Source organism: Anser cygnoides, chromosome 1, assembly GCF_040182565.1.
Source record: "Anser cygnoides isolate HZ-2024a breed goose chromosome 1, Taihu_goose_T2T_genome, whole genome shotgun sequence".
In the NCBI taxonomy this organism is placed as follows: Eukaryota; Metazoa; Chordata; class Aves; order Anseriformes; family Anatidae; genus Anser; species Anser cygnoides.
Window position 1 is genome coordinate 25,768,465 of NC_089873.1, and position 19,516 is coordinate 25,787,980.

The 19,516-nt window shown below is 39.5% G+C and overlaps 1 protein-coding gene and 1 long non-coding RNA gene across 4 annotated transcripts in view; one reads left to right on the plus strand and one right to left on the minus strand.

The window, feature by feature from the left end:
* KCND2 (potassium voltage-gated channel subfamily D member 2) overlaps positions 1-14,932 on the minus strand; it is a 303,685-nt gene extending 288,753 nt beyond the window's left edge. The window contains exons 1-2 of one of the 2 annotated variants that reach the window (XM_048065662.2): positions 14,850-14,932; positions 11,589-12,762 (exon numbers count right to left, since the gene is read on the minus strand). In XM_048065662.2, the coding sequence (XP_047921619.1) occupies positions 11,589-12,703 (1,115 nt within the window). In that variant the 5' untranslated portion in view covers positions 12,704-12,762; positions 14,850-14,932. Of the gene's footprint in view, positions 1-11,588; positions 12,763-13,855; positions 14,216-14,849 lie in introns of those variants that run through there. The other variant, XM_048065661.2, reaches the window with a different exon arrangement.
* On the plus strand, positions 12,769-15,731 carry LOC136789845 (uncharacterized). 2 transcript variants are annotated; one of them, XR_010828858.1, is made up of 2 exons: positions 12,769-13,442; positions 14,986-15,731. It is a non-coding gene; the product is annotated as an uncharacterized lncRNA (long non-coding RNA). The 2 variants fall into 2 exon arrangements; XR_010828857.1 differs by lacking the exon at positions 12,769-13,442 and adding an exon at positions 14,421-14,654.
* The last annotated feature ends 3,785 nt before the right edge of the window (positions 15,732-19,516 follow it).

The window sequence follows — 19,516 nt, forward strand, 5'->3', positions numbered from 1 at the left end:
CCGCATCTGTGACTGTCCCCAGAGGAGATAGGCTGCTGCAGCAGTACAACTACAGCAACAGACCAAACCATGCTGAAGTGCTCACTAGCAGGACTAGCAATATTGCCTCACCCATGAATAACTTTATGCATTACTTTTCAAAAGTTTGAGGAAATTTTCAATGAAAGAAACAGTAGGTTAAATGAATAATAGCAACAATGTTCTTGGTGGCAGTCTTTAAGCAGCTACCATTTCCTCAATCACAGAATCACAGAATCACAGAATCATCTAGGTTGGAAGAGACGTCCAAGATCACCCAGTCCAACCTCCAACCTAACACTAACAAGTCCTCCACTAAACCATATCACTAAGCTCTACATAAAAGACCTCCAGGGATGGTGACTCAACCACTTCCATGGGCAGCCCATTCCAGTGCCTAACAACCTTTTCGGTAAAGAATTTCTTTCTAATATCCAATCTAAACTTCCCCTAGTGCAACTTTAGTCCATTCCCCCTTGTCCTGTCACCAGGCACTTGGGAGAATAGACCAACCCCCACCACCCTACAGCCTCCTTTAAGGTACCTATAGAGAGCGATAAGGTCACCCGTGAGCCTCCTCTTCTCCAGGTTGAACAACCCCAGCTCCCTCAGCCGCTCCTCGTAAGACTTGTTCTCCAGACCCTTCACCAGCTTCGTTGCCCTTCTCTGGACTTGCTCAAGCACCTCCATGTCCTTCTTGTAGCGAGGGGCCCAAAACTGAACACAGTACTCGAGGTGCGGCCTCACCAGAGCCGAGTACAGGGGAACAATCACTTCCCTAGACCTGCTGGCTACGCTGCTTCTTATACAAGCCAGGACGCTGTTGGCCTTCTTGGCCACCTGAGCACACTGCTGGCTCATATTCAGCCGACTATCAACCAATACTCCTAGGTTCTTCTCTGTCAGGCAGCTTTCTAACCACTCATCTCCCAGCCTGTAGCACTGCTTGGGGTTGTTGTGCCCCAGGTGCAGGACCCAGCACTTGGCCTTGTTGAACCTCATGCAGCTGGCCTCAGCCCATTGGTCCAGCCTATCCAGATCATCCTGCAGAGCCTTCCTATCCTCGAGGAGATCAACACACGTACCTAACTTCGTGTCATCTGCAAACTTACTGAGGGTGCACTCGATCCCCTCATCCAGATCATCGATAAAGATATTAAAGAGAACTGGCCCTAGGAGAGGTGGCAGAAGTAGCACATGGTCCACAAATACAGGATACATATCACAGACTGCACATTTTTGTAGCAAGCTTTCATCTCCAAAACTCAGCACTTTTTGAAACAGATTACCATCCTATATGTTGATTTGTGTGTTTACAGGCAAATCAGATAGAAAGTTTAGCTTTCCTTTCACTTCGAAAAAAAAATACTGAGCTTGCCAAATCATTAAGCCAGTTCAAGGATAGATTTACTATAAGTTTACTATATAATTAACTATAATTATAAATTATAGTTATAGTAAAATTATTATAAATTACTATAAAAGTCTGAAGGGAAGCTTCAGTTTGTACCCTTTGAAGTTTTCTATCCTGATGCAAAAAAAAAGTAATGCTATTGATACCAACTAAATTGTCTATCACTGGAGAGTTTACAATGGAAATATTCAGTATAATTTTTTATGTAAATATATATAACAAATAAACACAAGGAACAGTTGCATGTTTAACTTTTCTAGCTCTCATTAGATGTATATAAGTCTATATTCTTTGCTTGTCTAGCTTTGCCTGTCCCCAGTTCTTGATGTCCATGTCTTAACATGGATTTGATCAAATGATATAAACAAGTACATCAATAACCAAAGCCAACCAAAAAAAAGCTTAGAAAAAATAAAAATTCTCAATTCTGTAAAGTATACAAGATACCTTGGTATTTAAATTATGAAGTTGTTACAAGGAGTTGTTACTAAAGAAGATTATTCAATACTACTGAGCTTTCAAAAGAAAGGTCACAATTCTTATCCTGCTATTTACCAACAATGAAGAGATTAGATAATGAAAACCAAAAATGTATATACCCTCTTCATAGTCAGATTTGGAAAGCATCTTCAGACTCTGCTTTTCCTTCCTCTGAGGGAAGCAGGAGAGTTTGGGGACTATCATGTTGCTGCTGTAATCCACCTTGTCAAAGATCATCAATGTTGTTCCTAAGCAACTCTGCACAGTGCTGTAGTTGCTGTCCATAGCTGATAAGGATGCACAGGGAATTGTTAACTGGCTGCAAGTGGGAGAGATGAAAGTTGCAGAAATTGAAAGTAAGGTCACCATCAAAGTAATACAATTCCTTTTTTGGGGTTAAAAAAGGAGGGAGATAACAGCAACAATGAAAATTAAGGATCCCACTCACATTACACTTGTTCTCATATGGAAAACTCTTTTGATTCATCTTACTAAACAAAGAGAATGAGTGAGGATGCAGCAGACACTTTAAGACTGTGAGCTATTATTAGACAATATTACGTTATGTCCATTACAACCTCACAGTCTGACTCTCAGCAAGGAATGCCTGGATAGCCGTGCTTGCAAGTGATAATTTGAAAGACTGTTCCCTGTTATCAGCCAAAATACTTTGAGAATCTGTCATTACAATAAAAAAGACCATATTTCTGGATATATATTTTCAAGAATGCTAGGGTTTTGTCTCAAAATATTTTTTTTCAAGAAAATAATTAATAAAAACTATGTAATATATTCTCATAATATTAAATCAGTTTAAGTACCTCTACGAAGTTACACAGAAAATTTTTATCATAGATGATTTAAAACTATACTGGAATATACTTACTTTATTTTAATTTACTGAAGTACTGAGTCTAATTAAATAAAATCCTAGAAGTTTATATTGTTTGTTACACCTGGGAAGTTTTATCTACCTAAGGAAATTGAGTCTTCAGTGCTCAAACAGCCAAACTCGTTTATGCAGATACTCAAGGAAAGATTTTAGAACATTTTTTTAATGTCTATATTATGTGATTCTACATTATGTTTTGAAAAATATATAGAAGTGTTCTTAGCATTGGCAGTACAACCTCATAGGTTAAATTTTGATATGAAGCTTTACTGTAAGTGGTAAGTTAGTACAAAATTGAGCTAAGGACCACCTGGTTAAGAGTCAACTCACAAATACAATATCTCAAAAAAAAATAAATCTACTAGGAGATCTATAGTTCATAGACCCTGCTGATAAAGCTTATATTACTAAAAAGAAAGAAAGAAAGAAAAAAAAAAGTACATGTAAGCAAACTCCTCCTAAAACTGACCACTTAAATCTACAAACCACAGGCATAAGACAAAATATTTGTCAGCACACCAGAGTAGGGGATGAATTTTCAGCGGTCCAAACTGAGATTTAGAGTTTACCTTTTCTTACCCACATCCAAATTTTAACAAATCTCTTTTATATAATCCAATTATGCATCCTACTGGAACCAATAAATCCTCAAATTGCATGTTTCGTTGAGAAAACAGACCACCTTACCTGACACTGTTTTATAATTCTATGCTTGATTCCTAAAAACATTTTCATTATTTGAACAATATCTGCATACCATAACTCACATTTTTACACCTCTTTTTACACTGAACTGTTGACTTGAAAAAAGGCAGAAAATGAGGATTAAAATAGATATTTTCCCTCTGATGCCTCACACTACTCTCCTACTTACGTTATCCTTTTTTTTTTTCTTCCCTTGAATTACTTATATCTCTTTCCTAACAATTCTGTACACACAGCAGTCTATCTTATTCCACAGTGCTATGTGAATACGGGGCATATTGTATTTTCACAAGACTCTCGTAAGGTCTATTTGATTTTGATTGGAACAGTACATACTCAGTGTCTGTACAGTACTCTACATAGCTTAGAAATTATTCTTTTGTACAAAGGAGAATGCTTTCTAAAGCAACTATCTACCTAGTATCCCAGCTTAGATGTTTTCAAGTGTTTTCCTGTGTTTCTAAGTACGTAAGCCTCTTCTGAGATTTCAAGCTGGGTGCCTATCTGCATCTCCAGATTCCTAAATGCCTTTACAAATCTTCTTTGCAGTGTTTGGTTCCTAAATACTTTAAATATGCAAACTTTAACTTTTTTTTCATGTTAATAACATTTTGTATGATTTTATGCAACCTCCCATTTTCTATAACAGTGTGGAATTTAGCCCTAATTAAGCACATTTGCACATTTGCTCCAAAAGCTTCCACCTTCAGGATGGAGACCTGCAGATAAGTAGGGAACAAAATTCTTCAGCGGAATGTAAGAAAGGAAGCTTTTTTCTACATACATAAGGAATATGATTGCTTGTATGAATAATATCACCATGTCTTTAATATTTACACAAATAGCAGTCATGAAGTCAGCTTGTAATTGCAGTCTTAACTGATACCTGAATTTGTACTGATAATTGTAGAAACACTTGTACTGATGACTGGGTACATTAAGATATGCTTTCTAATAATGCTTAAGTTTTATTTACTCAGGTGTAAGAAAAATACAGCAGTCTCATTTGAATTATAATAGAGATGAATTTTGCTGGAAGATTTTTTAAACAAAACTAAAATATTCTATGACTGATATATTGGTCACATGATCTTCATATGCTCTCATGTTTGGATCTGAGCCTTCCTACTTGAAATACATGAGTAAATATTTGTATCCAACATTTTTATTTAGAATACTTACACCCATTGCACATCAGGTGCTCTATTTTGTATTTCATCTCAAGGCCCATTTATTTAAGTGGAAGTAATGCAAATTTCTTTGTGTACTTTGGTAAAAATGGATTTTTTTTCATTAAAACAAAGCCCACAGTTTTTACTTAGCAGAGGGATTATAACATATCACCAGAAGCATGGTAAGATCAAAGTCATGTACTACAGAGAAAAAAATAAAAATAAAAATAAGCAAGCAAACAAACAAAAACAAACAAACAAAAATCTTAAAAATAATAGTAGAATTTAGACTACTAATTGTGACAGGGGTTAAAGTCCAAGCATGGTAATTACTATTGTTCCAGGAAATGTAGTGTAAAACTATCATTTCAAAGTGCTGTCTATGAATTTGAAAACCTTTCCTCCACTGCCTGAGTAATGCAGAAAAAAAACCAGATGTTTTAAAGACTACTTCTTATGCAAAAATCTATTACCCAATAAATGATAGGAACAGAAATATACGGAATCTTTTCTATCACTCTGTCAGCTCCCTTGTCAGGTAACTGATGAAACCTGAGAAGGCTGAAACTTTGTTTCTGGATTTCTAATTTATATTCCTTCTTTTGAACTACCTATCTATTTAACCAATGCTGAACCAGATTCTACTCTCATCAGTTTACCATGATGCAAATTATGAACAATGAGATAACTGCAACCAGTAGACTATAGTGGCATACTATATGGTATTCTGGTACTTGAGCTTTCTCAAGTACTAGAAGTAATTCATTAGACTTTGTTTCAAATGTTTGGGAAATTGTCATCTTGAAGCTGCAAGATGTTGTCAACTTATTTTGGATAATCATCTTATTTCTGCACTGTTTATAAATTTCTGTGTTCAGAAATATGGTTTCTATTTCCAGATTTTTTTTTCACAGTAGCACTGATTCTAATACTTTATTCATACATTTATATGCTTTTTATATTGCAAATTTTTCTTCTTAGACAGGGGCACAATAATGTGAGTCAAGTACAGATTGTCATCACTCAGTTTGAACTTCTTGGGTCTGATCACTTACGGCTTTTACTGAATTCACAAAATTCACTGAGGATTAGTTGAATGATAGGCCATAATTAATAGATCAGCCACCAATCATAATTACTCTCTGAGTCGATTTGTTCTGCTGTCCTAAATCAGTATATTTCTTTGTTATCTCCTGGTCCACACCAACCTCAGAGTTCTTATTCTTCTCTCACAATAACTGCAACAAAACAAAATTCCATCTGTTTCCACCAAAGGAGGAAATAAATTACATTCTGTGCAGAATTTCTTTCTGTTAAGCATTACTTTCATGCTCTTCATAAATGAAGCTCACAAATTCACAATCAAGAAAAAGAGTGAAGTAAACTAACTGCCATTCCTCTAAGATATCTTCAGTATATCTTTTTAACTGGAAAGCTGGTCAGCAGTGCAACTAAACAGGATTGTAATGACCCAGGTTCTCTGTCAAGCCAGCGACAGCCTAATGCAATTTGACTCATCTTTGTATTAAAGAACAAATAATTTTACTCACTGCTATCAAAATAACCCTTGCTTTTTAGTATTTCATATTCTCCCTGGAGCCCTTTCTGAATATCTAGCAATATGCTTTGAAGGTGATTACACTACACTACACTTTGTCCCTCCTCTGTGATATAGTATTCTAACGATTCAGGCTAAGTCTCTGCTGTGAAGAGTAAATACAATAAGACATCAAACACATTTGTAAAATCCAAAAATCACTAGGTTGTGTACAAGAATATAAAATAGAAAAATGCGATTTGAAACAGGGCTGAAAAAATCAAACACGAAAACAATGAATGACATGAAAGATACAGAAATAGTATTCCAGCTTTGCTAATCTTTACCTTTGCAATATTTTTCATGAGAGTATTTCTAACTCTTAATGAAATTGTTCACAGAATAAAGATTTCGAATTTTGTGTCTCTTGTTAGATTTTATTTAACTCATATTTTTATATGAGTTCTGAAGAGGTGGATGTTTTTAAACTAGCATACAGAGGCAATAAGAAACAAAAGGCACTCACATAAAAGGAAAACCAGATAATGTGTGTGACATTTGGGGAAAAAAAAAAAAAAAGAGGTGCTGTGGAAGTTTTATGATACTCATAAGGAAAAATCTATCAAAAAAAAAGGTCAGGAAAAAAAACTTATGAGGAAAGTTCAGGTCAAATGAATGACAATGATGATCAATGGAGGATTTGATCTAATGGCGAAGGATGAATGAGGACTCTGGAACAAAGAAATAGAGCAAAATAAAACCAGAAGAGTCTTAATATACACATTAAACTTGTCTGAAACAAGGGAGGAAAGGAGCCAAGCCAGCTGATGAATAACAAAATAGGAAGACTATGGAAAATGGTATTTTGAAAGAAAACCAAAGAAAATGAATAGATGAAACATACCCCAGGGATGTGATGAGAATGGAAAAGGAATGACAAGAGAAGGGAACGTGTAGGAAAATGAAATCCATCATCCTATTGCCCTGTTCACTACTTGAAGTTTTCTACTGTCACATCTAGTCACCTGTTTGATTATAATGTCTTCAGTACAAGTAATTTGATATGTCTTAGATGGTGTCCCTCATGCATGATGGGCTCCATTAACAAATAATGAAAATGAATGGGTGCTTTATTGTTTCTAGGAGACACACTTCTAGTTTACATAATCAAAACAAATAAATGGTCTTATGTTTTAACTTCTTTCCATAAAATATTGTGCTCATCTACAAATGTATTACGTGACCTGACAAAGCTACCCAATGTAAATCCTATAAATATAAAAGTTTTATATAGCAGTGAGATTGTTTTGGGACCAGTCACAAAAGAGCACCGTGTTCCTTATTTAAAGTATAACATATTTATAAATTAAAGTACACTACAGCTCTGCCAGATTTGGGAACAAACATCACCTTGACACCATCAAAACCTTACCAGTTATTCCAGCTGGCTACTGACAGGGCTGAAGGAATGTTATTAGATTATCACATTATAAGGTGACAGCAGCAGGTGTCATAACTGTGTCATTATGGATGTAGATGTTCATAAGCCCCTGTGTAAGTCTGTCAGTCCCAATTCAATAAACCTGAGGTTTTTTCTCTGCCATGTTTTACACTGCCTTGCTTCTTGACCTTTTTGTCCCTAACTTTTATGATTTCAATTTATTTATTTTTTAATCTTGAATCACCACAAACTGCTTTGTGATGTTTTTCATTTTTATTCTCGTCCCTCTTCTCTATTTTGCTTTTGCAAGAATTAATACTGATAAAATATAAAACTGAAATTTGAAAGCAGACAGCTCATTTTCTGGAAGAGTGAGTGCCATTACTCTAGCCACCTTTCTGTCTTTTCCTTCCTTCCTTCCTTCCTTCCTTCCTTCCTTCCTTCCTTCCTTCCTTCCTTCCTTCCTTCCTTCCTTCCTTCCTTCCTTCCTTCCTTCCTTCCTTCCTTCCTTCCTTCCTTCCTTCCCTCCTTCCTGCCACCCTGCCACCCTGCCACCCTTCCTTCCTCCCTTCCTTCCACCCTTTCTTTCTCTCCCTCTTTCTCTCTTTCTCTTCTTTCTCTCTCTTCCTTCCTTCCTCTCTCTGTTTCCTTTCTTCTTTCATTTTCTCTCGTCTTTCTTTTTTCCATTTCTCTTTTTTTCCCCTTTCCTTTCTCACTGTGCTTTACTTCTTCCCTTTTTTCTCTCCTTTCTTTCCCCCTTTTCTCTCCCCCTTTCTTCTCTTTTTTTTCTTTTCTTTTTCTTTCCTTCCTTCTGTTTTCCCTTCTTTCTTCTTCTTCTTCTTCTTCTTCTTCTTCTTCTTCTTCTTCTTCTTCTTCCTCTTCTCCTTCTTCTTCTTCTTCCTCTTCTTCTTTTTCTTTGCCTTTCACCTTTCTTGTTTCCCTCCCTCCTTCCTTTCTTGCTCCATCTCCTCCTTCCTTCCCTATCTTTCTTTCATATAATGTCTCTATATACAGCTATGTACTACTTGAGTTGAGCAGTCAAGAACAGTTAAGAGCTGGAATGTCCTTGGAGGTTAAAATGCAGTAATATTTGAAGTCACTGTCACTCTGCAGAGAAAAATGTAAGCTATGTTTTTAAAAGATGCTTTAATTGTTCAGCAATCATGCAGAACTGAGAAATATAGCCCTGCTTCCATGATAATAACTCCCCAGAATACAAAGATCACTTACTCAATACCCTTGCTATCTAGAAAATATGAAAATGACACCAGGACTCAAAACCTCAACTTTATATTAGTATATTATTTAGTATTAGTTTTCAGGCATTTTTGTAATATTTCAGATAGCCTGCTGTGTGCTATTGTCATTTCAAAAATATATTTCAGATAGTTTTGTTCCTAAAAGAAAAAATGTTGTTCATATAGAGCCCATTTATAGAGCTCTAATTCAACTAAAACTAAAATTAAAAATAAATGGGAGTTCTACATTAGTGAGTGGATGAGAGGACCTTGCACAGAAGCAAAGGTAGCAGTACTAATTACAATCAGCTTTCACTGACCCTTGCTGCTTTTCCTTGTAATTTCCGTCTCTTTTTGTGTAATTATTCCATCAACTAAAAAGAGTTCAAAGCTTTTATTATGTTAATTCTATTTAAATTATTCATATGTATTTAACATTTAAACATAATCTTTATATGGTTATCACGATATTATTAAAAGGACATCATCTAACTAATCCACTGATTAAAGACTTCCCAAAAATTTGGGATGTCTGTCGTATCTGAACTTATATGTGAACTTCAGAGGGTGAAGCTCTGAATATCTGTGCAACCTGCTCAAAACTTTCTCTGTGAAAACTACCTCTAAAACTGAGTCAAGCATGCATTTTTCTTTTTAACTCTTTTACTTCCCCTCAGACCATGAATATTGTGTGGCTGCATACTTGAAAGCATGTTTTTAGGTTTTATTCAGAGATTTTTAATGATGTTCAAATCTCATCAGTACACAGTACAACACCTCAAAACCTGGAACTATAGGATTGTATTCATTATTTCATGAAAGAAACAAACAAAACTTAACAATACCAAATGGATATCATACCCATGTAATAATAAACTGCAAACTGACCCTACTGCTGAGGGCAAAATTTTGTTCAGTACCATGGACAAGTACTGTCAAAACCGCATCCATAATAGTGAAAACAACTTACTCAGGAAACACCTTTCATTGCAAAAAAATACAGACCAGTTCCTGCTCCTCTATAATAAGATTATTAATTCTGAATACTGCTAAATTCCCAAGAAATAACTTGTTGAAATCAGCACATACTAAAAAGATGTGGCAAAAAGAATCAGCATCAGGACTATGAAACTGCTTATCATATATAACTTGTTCCTTACGTTAACTTCTCCCTTCAGTTTGTCACTATCAGAAGAAAGTGAAAATCTAAAAAATCCAGCAACCTTAAAAGCAGACTAAAATCCCCAAAGCTCCTGTCACTTCTTTTTAGCATAACTTGCCCTTACAAGTAATGAAATATTTACAATGCACTATATTTATCTTCATTTTTATATCATGCTGAAGATAAAAGCCCTGTGCAAAAATTGGTGGCATAACACAGCCCCATTATCTTTTTCAATATTTTGTATGTCCGTTTCCCAACTAAATTGAATTGCACATAATAAATCAACTTTTTCATTACAGTATAATAAAGCACTTTCATTTTGTTAAATTTAAAAATTTTACGTTTCATAAATCTCAACAGTCCCAATAGGATGTGGCAAAATACTTGATTAATAAAATGATCAGCATTTGCTTTAGAAAAGTAAAAAGTTTGACTTTCAACAACTGTAATTATTAAATAACTAGAAAAAAATCTAAGTAATAACAAATTTTCAGTTTCACAGCTAATACTCTACCTCTCAAAATTAGCTTCTTAAATTAGTCAGCCTTCTAAATCCCTGTCAGAATTACAGACAAATACATTTTACAACCTTGTACACAGAATTGGTTTCTACAATAAGACTGCAGTATCAGTAAGAAACTTTAAATAAATGATACTATCACCCATCTTTCCAGTAAACTTCATCGCGGTCTGACTAATGTCAATAACTGCATTTTTAAATTCTTAATTCTCTGGAAGACTGCATAATGTCATTAGAATTATGTTTTAATATATAAGCTAGATTTGTCATACAAAAATCTTACATTTTCTCGGATCATTTTCTAGAATCTGTCACGGGCCAGCATAGCTTGACATGTCATTTACTTGAGACCAAGTTATAGTTACTTAAAATCAAAGGAAAGATATCCAGAGTCTTAAATGACATTAGGAATCATTTTTGTGAAGATTACGGTGTCTATACTTGCTTTATTTCCGTGAAAGCAAATCACTTTGCAATATCCAACTCAATATCCAAGTCTACATCAATACATCACTTCAAACAAAATGGCAGATCCACACCCTTTTATGAATGATCAAATTAAAATATTGCACCCTATTACTACTTTAGCAACACTGTAACTTGTCCTGTCAGCAAACATAATACACTATTAAAATTCCAAGGAATAACTCATAGATTTTCCTAAAATATTCCAATTTCACTAACTAAAACAAAATAAAATGTCAGAGAAAATAGCAAAGAAACCAAATAGTTTTGGGAATTAATTTTTGTTTGCTTTTTTTTTTTTTTTTTCCAATGTGTCTGTGATTTTGGGTTTTAGGTTACTTTAACTTCAGCAACACTTTTAACTCAATTCACTATGCGAAACACTTAGACTAAGTGCTGAGTTGTATTCATGAAGTTCTGTGACATAAACTTACCCTCACATTTTCTCTACCAAATTTATTTTTTTTAAATTGAGCACCTTTCCTTCTTGCCAACACACTTGTTGAAATGTTGGCTGTAACCAAACACCAGCTGCACTTACCCCAGTGTTGTCATGGTGACAATGGTGTACCAGAAGGCTGCAGGGATGCTGGTGAACTTGCTGGCTGATGAACCTTTCTCTGCATAGTACATGACTGTAGCAAAGATGATGATGGCCATAGTGAGCGAGAAGAGGAGGAAGCCTAACTCTGAGGCGCAACTTTTGAGGGTATAGCCCAGGATACGCAGCCCCTGTGAGTGGCGGGAAAACTTAAAGATCCTGAAGACACGAAAGACTCTTAGTGTCACAAAAGCCCCACTGACATCTTCATTATCTGTCATCACCAGGCCAATGTAATATGGCATGATGGCTACCACATCAATGATACTCATGACACTGCGCACGAATTTGTAGCGACTAGGGGCCGCCAGCAGGCGTAGGAGATATTCAACTGTGAAGATCATGACACAGGCGGTATCCAGACAGAAGAAAGCCACGGCATAGCGCTCTCCACAGGGCAGCTCCTTGATGCGACCCGGGCTTACTCCACAGGGCACTGTTTCCACCACATTGGCAATAACAGAGACAGCAATGAAGAAACCAGTGACATAGTAAAAGACCAGAGCCAGTGTACTGGTGTGGGGATTTTCAAAGGCCCGCCACATCCTCTGCCGAGCTGTCATTGAGGGCAGGGAGCTCTCAGCTGCATGATCCTGATCGGCATCATCCTGCAGGCGCTCAGCATTCTCACGCCGGCGATCCTTGTACTCCTCATAACAGCAGTCGCCAATGATCTCAGGGATGATGCCAAAGAAGGCCAGCTCCTCATCATAAGCAGAGATGCACTCCTGGCGGGGATAATGAAGCTTCCCAGTACGGTAGAAGTTGAGAATATGGCGGAAAATGTCAGGGTCCCGATCAAAAAAGTACTGCTGTGTCTCAGGGTGGTAAAAGAAGTCCCGCTCCGAACTGCCCAACAGAGTGTCAGGGTAGCGCTCTAAGGTGTCCAGCCACGTCTGGAACTGGATGCCACTTACATTCAGCACAATCAGGGAGTCCTGGCTTCGCTTCCTCTCCTGACGTGGAGCAGCTGGCATGGGACCTGTGGCCACTGGCATCCATCCTATGGCCGCTGCCCTGGCAAAGGGCAACCATGCTGCCACTCCTGCTGCCATAGTCCCAAACAGCTACTACAGCTGAAGGAGCAAATCTACAGACAGTTCTGGTCCAGACACTAAAACAGAAAGGGAAAAGAAAAATACAAACGCTCACACGTTTTCAAGGCAACAGAATTTCCAAACATTGTTGTGATTTGCAGAATTAACCGGGCCACCTTTCTGATTCCTCCCCTTTTTTTTTGGTCCTAGAATATCCTTTCCAGGGGCTGGTTGGCCAGTTAGGACAATAAACCAGGGCACTTGGAAAATCAACGTATTCAAAGCAGCTACAACTCTCTAGCAGTCAGATCCTTTGGATACGAGGTCCATGCGAGGCCCCCGGATGGAAGCAGCGGTCCACGGAGCTCTAAACGCGAGAGCCGGCTGGTAGCCCTGGTGCAGCGGTGCAGCCACCTGGAAGGAGATTCTCCTCCACGCGCGATGCAGCCTCTCCGCCCGCCCCTTCTCCGCTCCCCGCCCGCTGCCGGAGCCGGGCCGCGGCCGCCAGCGGAGCCCTCCCCGGGCGGGCTGCAGCGGGGTCGCCCGGCGCCGCCGCCCGCTCCCTGTGGCAGGGAGGAGAGGATGGGCCGGACGGGCCGCCCCCCACGTCCCCGGCCGCAGCCCTGGAGCAGCAGCGGGACAAATCTTCTCGCTGACCTTGATCACCGCCCCGGGGACTCCTCCTGACCCAGGCTCGGGGTCGGGGAAGCCGGCGGGGCAGGGGGAGGAGCTCCGGGCGGCAGCATTAAACTTTAAGGCAAGTTTTCCGTGGAGGAAAGGCGTTGAAGGGCAGAGGGGCGAGGGGGGAGCGCCCCGGGGCAGGGAGCGGGCGGGGTGGGGGGATTCCTCCCGTAACGGGGCGTCGGGGGCAGGGAAAGGGTATGATCCGGAGCGGGGACAGAGGGGCCAGGCAGGGCCGCGGTAGCGAGGGGAGGAGCGGGGGCTTCGGAGCCACCCGCTGAAGGTAGGATGCGGGGGCACATCCTCGGGAGCGGGCGGCGGAGGGCGAAGCCGGGTAGCCCCGGTGCAGGGTGCGGGCGTGGGGCAGGGGCGCGGGGCCCCGCCGCTGCAGGTCGCGGCTCGGTGGGGCCGGATCAATCCTGCCTCTCGCCCCTTCCCCTCGCTTCTGCTCTCGCATCCCTCCGGACGTGCCCAGCCTGCGGCACCTACCTGGGAAAGTCTGGCGAGAGCGCTCAGTTGCATAGAGACTTTTGGAAATACGGGCTCCGCCGCTGGATCTCCGCGCCCCGCGGGGAACGGCGGGGAAGTAGTTGCTCCTGAGAAAGCTCGATCGCATCCAAAGGGACATCGATAATAAGGCTTTCCCCCACCCCCACCCCCCTCCGCCACCGCCGAGCGCCAAGCAACAAGTTCAAGGGGTGGGTGGGGGGAGGAAAAAAAAAAAAAAAAAAGGAAAAAAACGTAATCGCGCCTGGCAACTCGGCGGAGCACGTCTTTTGCGGGGCACGGATCCTGCGGCGCGGGGCTGCCGTCAGGCGCGGCTGCGGCTGCGGCCGCTGCCCCTGCCCCTGCCGCGGGCTGCGGGCTTCGGGCGGCGGCGGCGAGGCCCTGCCGCGGCCGGGGGCGGGGGGGGGGCTTCCCGCAGCCTCCCCCGCGGCGGGCGGGCCATGCCGCCCTGCCCTGCCGCGCCGCCGCCGCCACCCGCGGGCGAGGGGCGCAGGGGAGGGAGGCGCAGGGGGGCGGCGGAGCGGGGCGCGGGGGCGGAGGGGGGGGGATAAGGGGGTGTGTGGGGGGGTGAGCATCGCGGAACAAAGGGGCTCTGCCGGCGGCGGGGCTGGAGGGGAGAGCCCGGGGGTGTGTGTGTGTCTGTGCGTGTCTGTGGCTCTGTCCGTGTGGCTCTATCCGTGTGTCTTTCTCCATGCGTGTGTCTCTGCGGGGCCGGGATCGCCCGGTCCAAGCCCTCCGCCGGCAGCGCCGCGCAGAGCCTCTGGAGTTCGCCGTGTTTCGGGTAGGGATCGGTGTTTCGGGTAGGGCGGCGGGGATGGCTTAGGTGAGGTATCTAGGGGATTTCTCGGGAGGGCCAGCTCGTTTCAGGGGAAGGGGAACGATTATTTAGTGAAAGAAAGATTGAAGAGGGGGGTGAAATGCCTGGCGATGCATCTCACTACCGGAGTTCTCGGTTCAATATCCAAATGCCCCTTACCAGCTTTGGGAAAGGCGAGAGCTGGGACGGCTATGGGAACCTTTTCCTCCTTCTCTCCGTTCCGCTCCCGTGCAAAGCCATCACCCCCCAACCTTTTTTTTTTTTTTTTTTTTTAATTTTATTTTTTCGTCGCTAGATGGCGTGTGGATGACGGGAAGTGAGCCCCGCCGCTCGCCCGCTCGGATGCTGCTGGGCCCCGCCGCCGCCGGCCGCACCGAGCTGACGGCACCGCCGCATCTGCGGGGCAAAACGGGCCCTACGTGCCCTTAGCTGCGATAAATAAAATGGTCCCTCCGTGTTTTCATTAATTAATTAATTAATTAAGGTACTGAAAACGCTCAGTGTCGTCTTCACTGAGCTAGTGTCAAGATAGCACAATTTACGTTTGTTTCCTTGTAGTAGTAGGACAGAAAGCATGCTAAGGAAGCTCAGAGTAAACGGGTTCCATTATACCTGAAGATATTCTGACCAAACCTCCCCTTCTGATAACCTGTCTTGGGCATATGTGAAAGAAATTTGAAACAAAACACAGAAAAAGAAAAAACAAACAAACAAACAAAAAACACAGAGAAAATGGTGAAATAAGCCAAATATATACTGAAGCCTGGGAATTATCTCTTTTCTATATTTTAACAATATGTGTAACTTCAATATGTATTAGCTCCTGTTTAAGTTCCCATGAAAAAGGTGAACAGTCGGTGCGCTCAAACTCTGTCAGCAGCCTCTAAGCTGTTCCCATCAGAAATATTCGAACTCATGGGGAGAAAAGGTTTAAAAATGTTTGAGTGTAATTCCTAATTTAGGAAAACATAATAGTGATCAATCACACATATCAAACCACATGAAATGAAACGTTGCATAAAATAAAGGATACTTTCTGTAGTTTTACTGTTGTTTCTTTTTTCTAAGTCAAACGTTCAGTACACTGTATCCTACAAATTAATCCATTCATTTGAAATTAGTCAGTCAACATGTTGGTGCAGAGCTTTCAGTGACTTGGTTATTCTTCTTCCATATGAAAGATTGGGGGTTTTGATTTGGTGATGCAAAAAGACAATCCTGTGGCAATTAATAAAGGCCGATTTATGGTCCTGTCGCTCAGCACTGAGACAGTAATACAGGGCTTCCTTTTCTGACAAATAATCAGGAAAGGTTTCCTTTTCTGCTACAGATGCTTTTTGTAACCAATGGTTGCTCTTATTTTGCTCAGCTTTATTAAGTTGACTGGTTTTACAGAAAGCAGTTAGTGTTTTCAGTTGCTCTTTCTATGCAGTTTTTATAGAATAGGATTCTTCACTTCCAGCAAAGGTGTTTCCCCCCTGTACAGATGAGAATGGGTTCGTTTAAAAAATCACTTTGATTCTTGTTGTAATACTGATGTTGCTTCACAGACTTACCACATTTCATCAGGAAAAATTAGAAGGGAAAAAACAAACAAAAAAAACCCACCCCAAAACCACCAACACAACCAAACAACAAAACAAAAGCAAAACAAAACAGCAACAACAACAAAACATTTAGACAGTGAATATCATGTGGTCTTGCAACACTATGATTGTTTTAAATCAGAGGTTTGAAACCAGTCCAGGTTAAAACTCTTTCCTAACACCACTGACTATTTGGAAAGATGATCACCTCACCTTAAATTTTTGTGGACAGTGTGTGTATCAGAGAAGCCTTTTTTAGAAATCGGTTCATGAAAGGAAAAGACAAAGACTGTGTAGGTAAGTGTATTCTATTTCCTCTTTATTCTAGCAGAAAGTCCATTAAAATACTACTGAGAAGTGATAACCAGGAAGCTTATACTTTCACAGCTTGTGCCTTGAATTTAGTGCCTTGAAACTGTCTTCAGTATTAATTCCTTTTTTGTATGAAGAATCTAAATTCTGGTACATAAAGTATAGCTAAATAATCAGCTCCTCTGAAGTCAAAATCTTTTCTGTGACATCACAATTGGCTTTGAAGAGATTGGTGTGATGTGACAGGGAGGATTATGACTTCAAGTAGGAATTAAGTAGCAGGGACTCAAATGAGACAAAAATCCTATTTTTAAGCAAAGAAAATAAATCCTAGTGATTGTAGGAAAAGAAGAAAATGGTACTGAAGGGAATGTAACAGTGGACTCTAGTATGAGCTGTTTCTTAATTCTTTACAAAGTCCGGAGGCACAAAGAACTCTCTAAGGATTAAAGAAGATAACAGCTATGAAGCATAAGCTTATATTAGCACATTTATTTTTTTTCTTTAACATTTTTAGAAGCATTTAGAATATTTGAAGTGAAGAATTTGCTTTACAGTCTGAATCACGTACACCTCTTCATAATTCCTTTAGTATTAAGCTAGTAGTCTTTCCTTTTGAGACAAGAACAGTGCAAATATTTAATGCCACCTTGTAAGTCTTAACTTCAAGTTTCAGCATGAACTTTGACTTTTTTTTCCTTTCTCTCTAGTCTAGAAGTTAATTTCACAATTCTTTTATATATATGCTAGGATTTTTTTGTATATTCAATACAAAACACAGAAAATCATGCAGAGATAACTGTGTTCTCAGTTTATGCTATTTTCCCCCTCTAGCATAAGTATAGATAGTATAGATAAAAGGGCATGTTTATGTACTATTTCGTCAAAAAAAGCAAAGAGTTTTCTACCTGATTTATAGGAACCAAAATTACTTATTAATGTTCAAAATACAGATATTTCTTCCAAGATACACTCTGGTTATTACTAAAAGAAAATTCTGCTGATCTTCCTTCTTTACTTCATGTATTTCTGGTTGATAGGTCTAAGTGCTTCTCATTCTGAACAGAAGAGGCTTGGGCTTTTGGTGTTTATTTCTTTGTTTTGATTATTTGTTTGGTCTTTTTTTTTTTTTTGGTTGGTTGGTTGATTTTGTTTTGTTCGTTTGTTTGTTTTTTTTTTACTCAATTAAGGGAATATTCCTGAGAATATTCTCTACCTGTGTAGAGAAACACTCATATAATGATAGTTACGGCGCTGATCACTTAGTCCCACTGAAAAAATGGATCACAAGATTACGAATATCTTTGTCAAGCAGAAGAAAATAATTCATTTTAAGATAGAAGTAAAAAAAAAAACTGCTTTGGTCAAACATCCAATTAATACAAATATATATATTTATATAGTTTCCTTGCCTTCATGGATTTGTCTCATCTAAATCTAGCTGGTTTTTGTACTGTGGGCTAGACAGGAGGCTTTTGATATGGGCATAATTTTTCAAAGACAAAAAGCCATCTTTCTGGTAATTTGCTAAAATAGGCGCAGGTCACTCTGCAGTGCATGTGCTTATTGTCCTTTTTTCTATATGGAGAAATGGGTTGCTGTGGACCTGAAAAGTTATTGACCTCTCAATGGTCAAGTATTAAGACGTACTTTGGGGAAGCATAGAAAATTTCTTCTAAATTCCAAAGTCAATCTGAGACTTAGTATAGCTGACATTAATCTTAAAAAAAAAAAAAAAACACAAACAAACAAACAAACAAAAAAATACTTATTTCTCCGGAAAAGATTTTTAATGCATTTATTACAGACTTCTTGGATGGAAGAGAAAGGCAGAGCTATCGGCATTGTGGTTTCTCTTTTGCTTAAGGTGAAGTTAAGTGAATACTTGGAATGATCTCAAGACCTTACAGATTTCAGAAGTGTCTGACTTGATCCCAAAGATTTTTGCTTAATCCTCTCTAAATCAACAATTAACAATTTACTAATTGTATATGTTTTTTCTTGATGTACAGGGTATTATATAAAATATTAATTCTATTACACTATGTATTAGTCATGTTAAGCACTGGAAATTCCTCTGGAAATTAGTGATATATTACCCAGTAGCGAAATGGTAAATAAACATCTTTAAACTTTACATAAATATATATTTCTTATTTTAAATTCATATTTTGACTCACCTACTCTCTTCAAAGGAATAGTTGTTTCAGCTATATAATGAGGCCCAATTTCTACCAATTTAGCTTTAGGCACCTGTGATACCTAATTCACCCTAACTTCGTAATTTGACGGTCTGGAGGAACAACTCCTGAGGGTAATTTATCCTATTTACAGTCTGAGTATATGCAGGAAGTTATTCATTGACTATAAAAGGCAGACTTCAATGATTGTGGTCCTTAATTTAGGAGTCTTAGTAAGGTACTTTAAATTAGGATAAGCCTGACAATGACAGCCGGAGCTGGTCTGCTAAGTAAATGGAAAAATGATCCTGGACTTTAAATGTCCAGTGAATTAATGCAGAAAACTAATTACCCCCTTGAGTTCATATTTCTGGCTGCATCGAAGCACTTTGGGAAGTATTTGAAAAGCATTTCCTTACCAAGTTTATTGTGTCCCCAAAGCCACATTTCTAATCACATGCAGAATCTCTGGTATCATCAGATGTCTTTCACTTCCCAAGCACTTAAAAAGCCAAACAAACACAAACATAAAACAAGTAAGAAGCTCTCTTGGAAGAATGTAGACATGGATTAGAAACATTCTCTCTTCATACGAAGTGAGAGGTACTGATTAAGCACTTGGTTCTGACAAATCTATGCATCAGTTCATAACTGTGCTCTTTTAAAGTTGCAGAGTTTGGTACTTTTATTTGCCCTGTTTCTGTGCTCAGATTCTCTAAAATATGTCTCATAATTTGCATGAGCCATT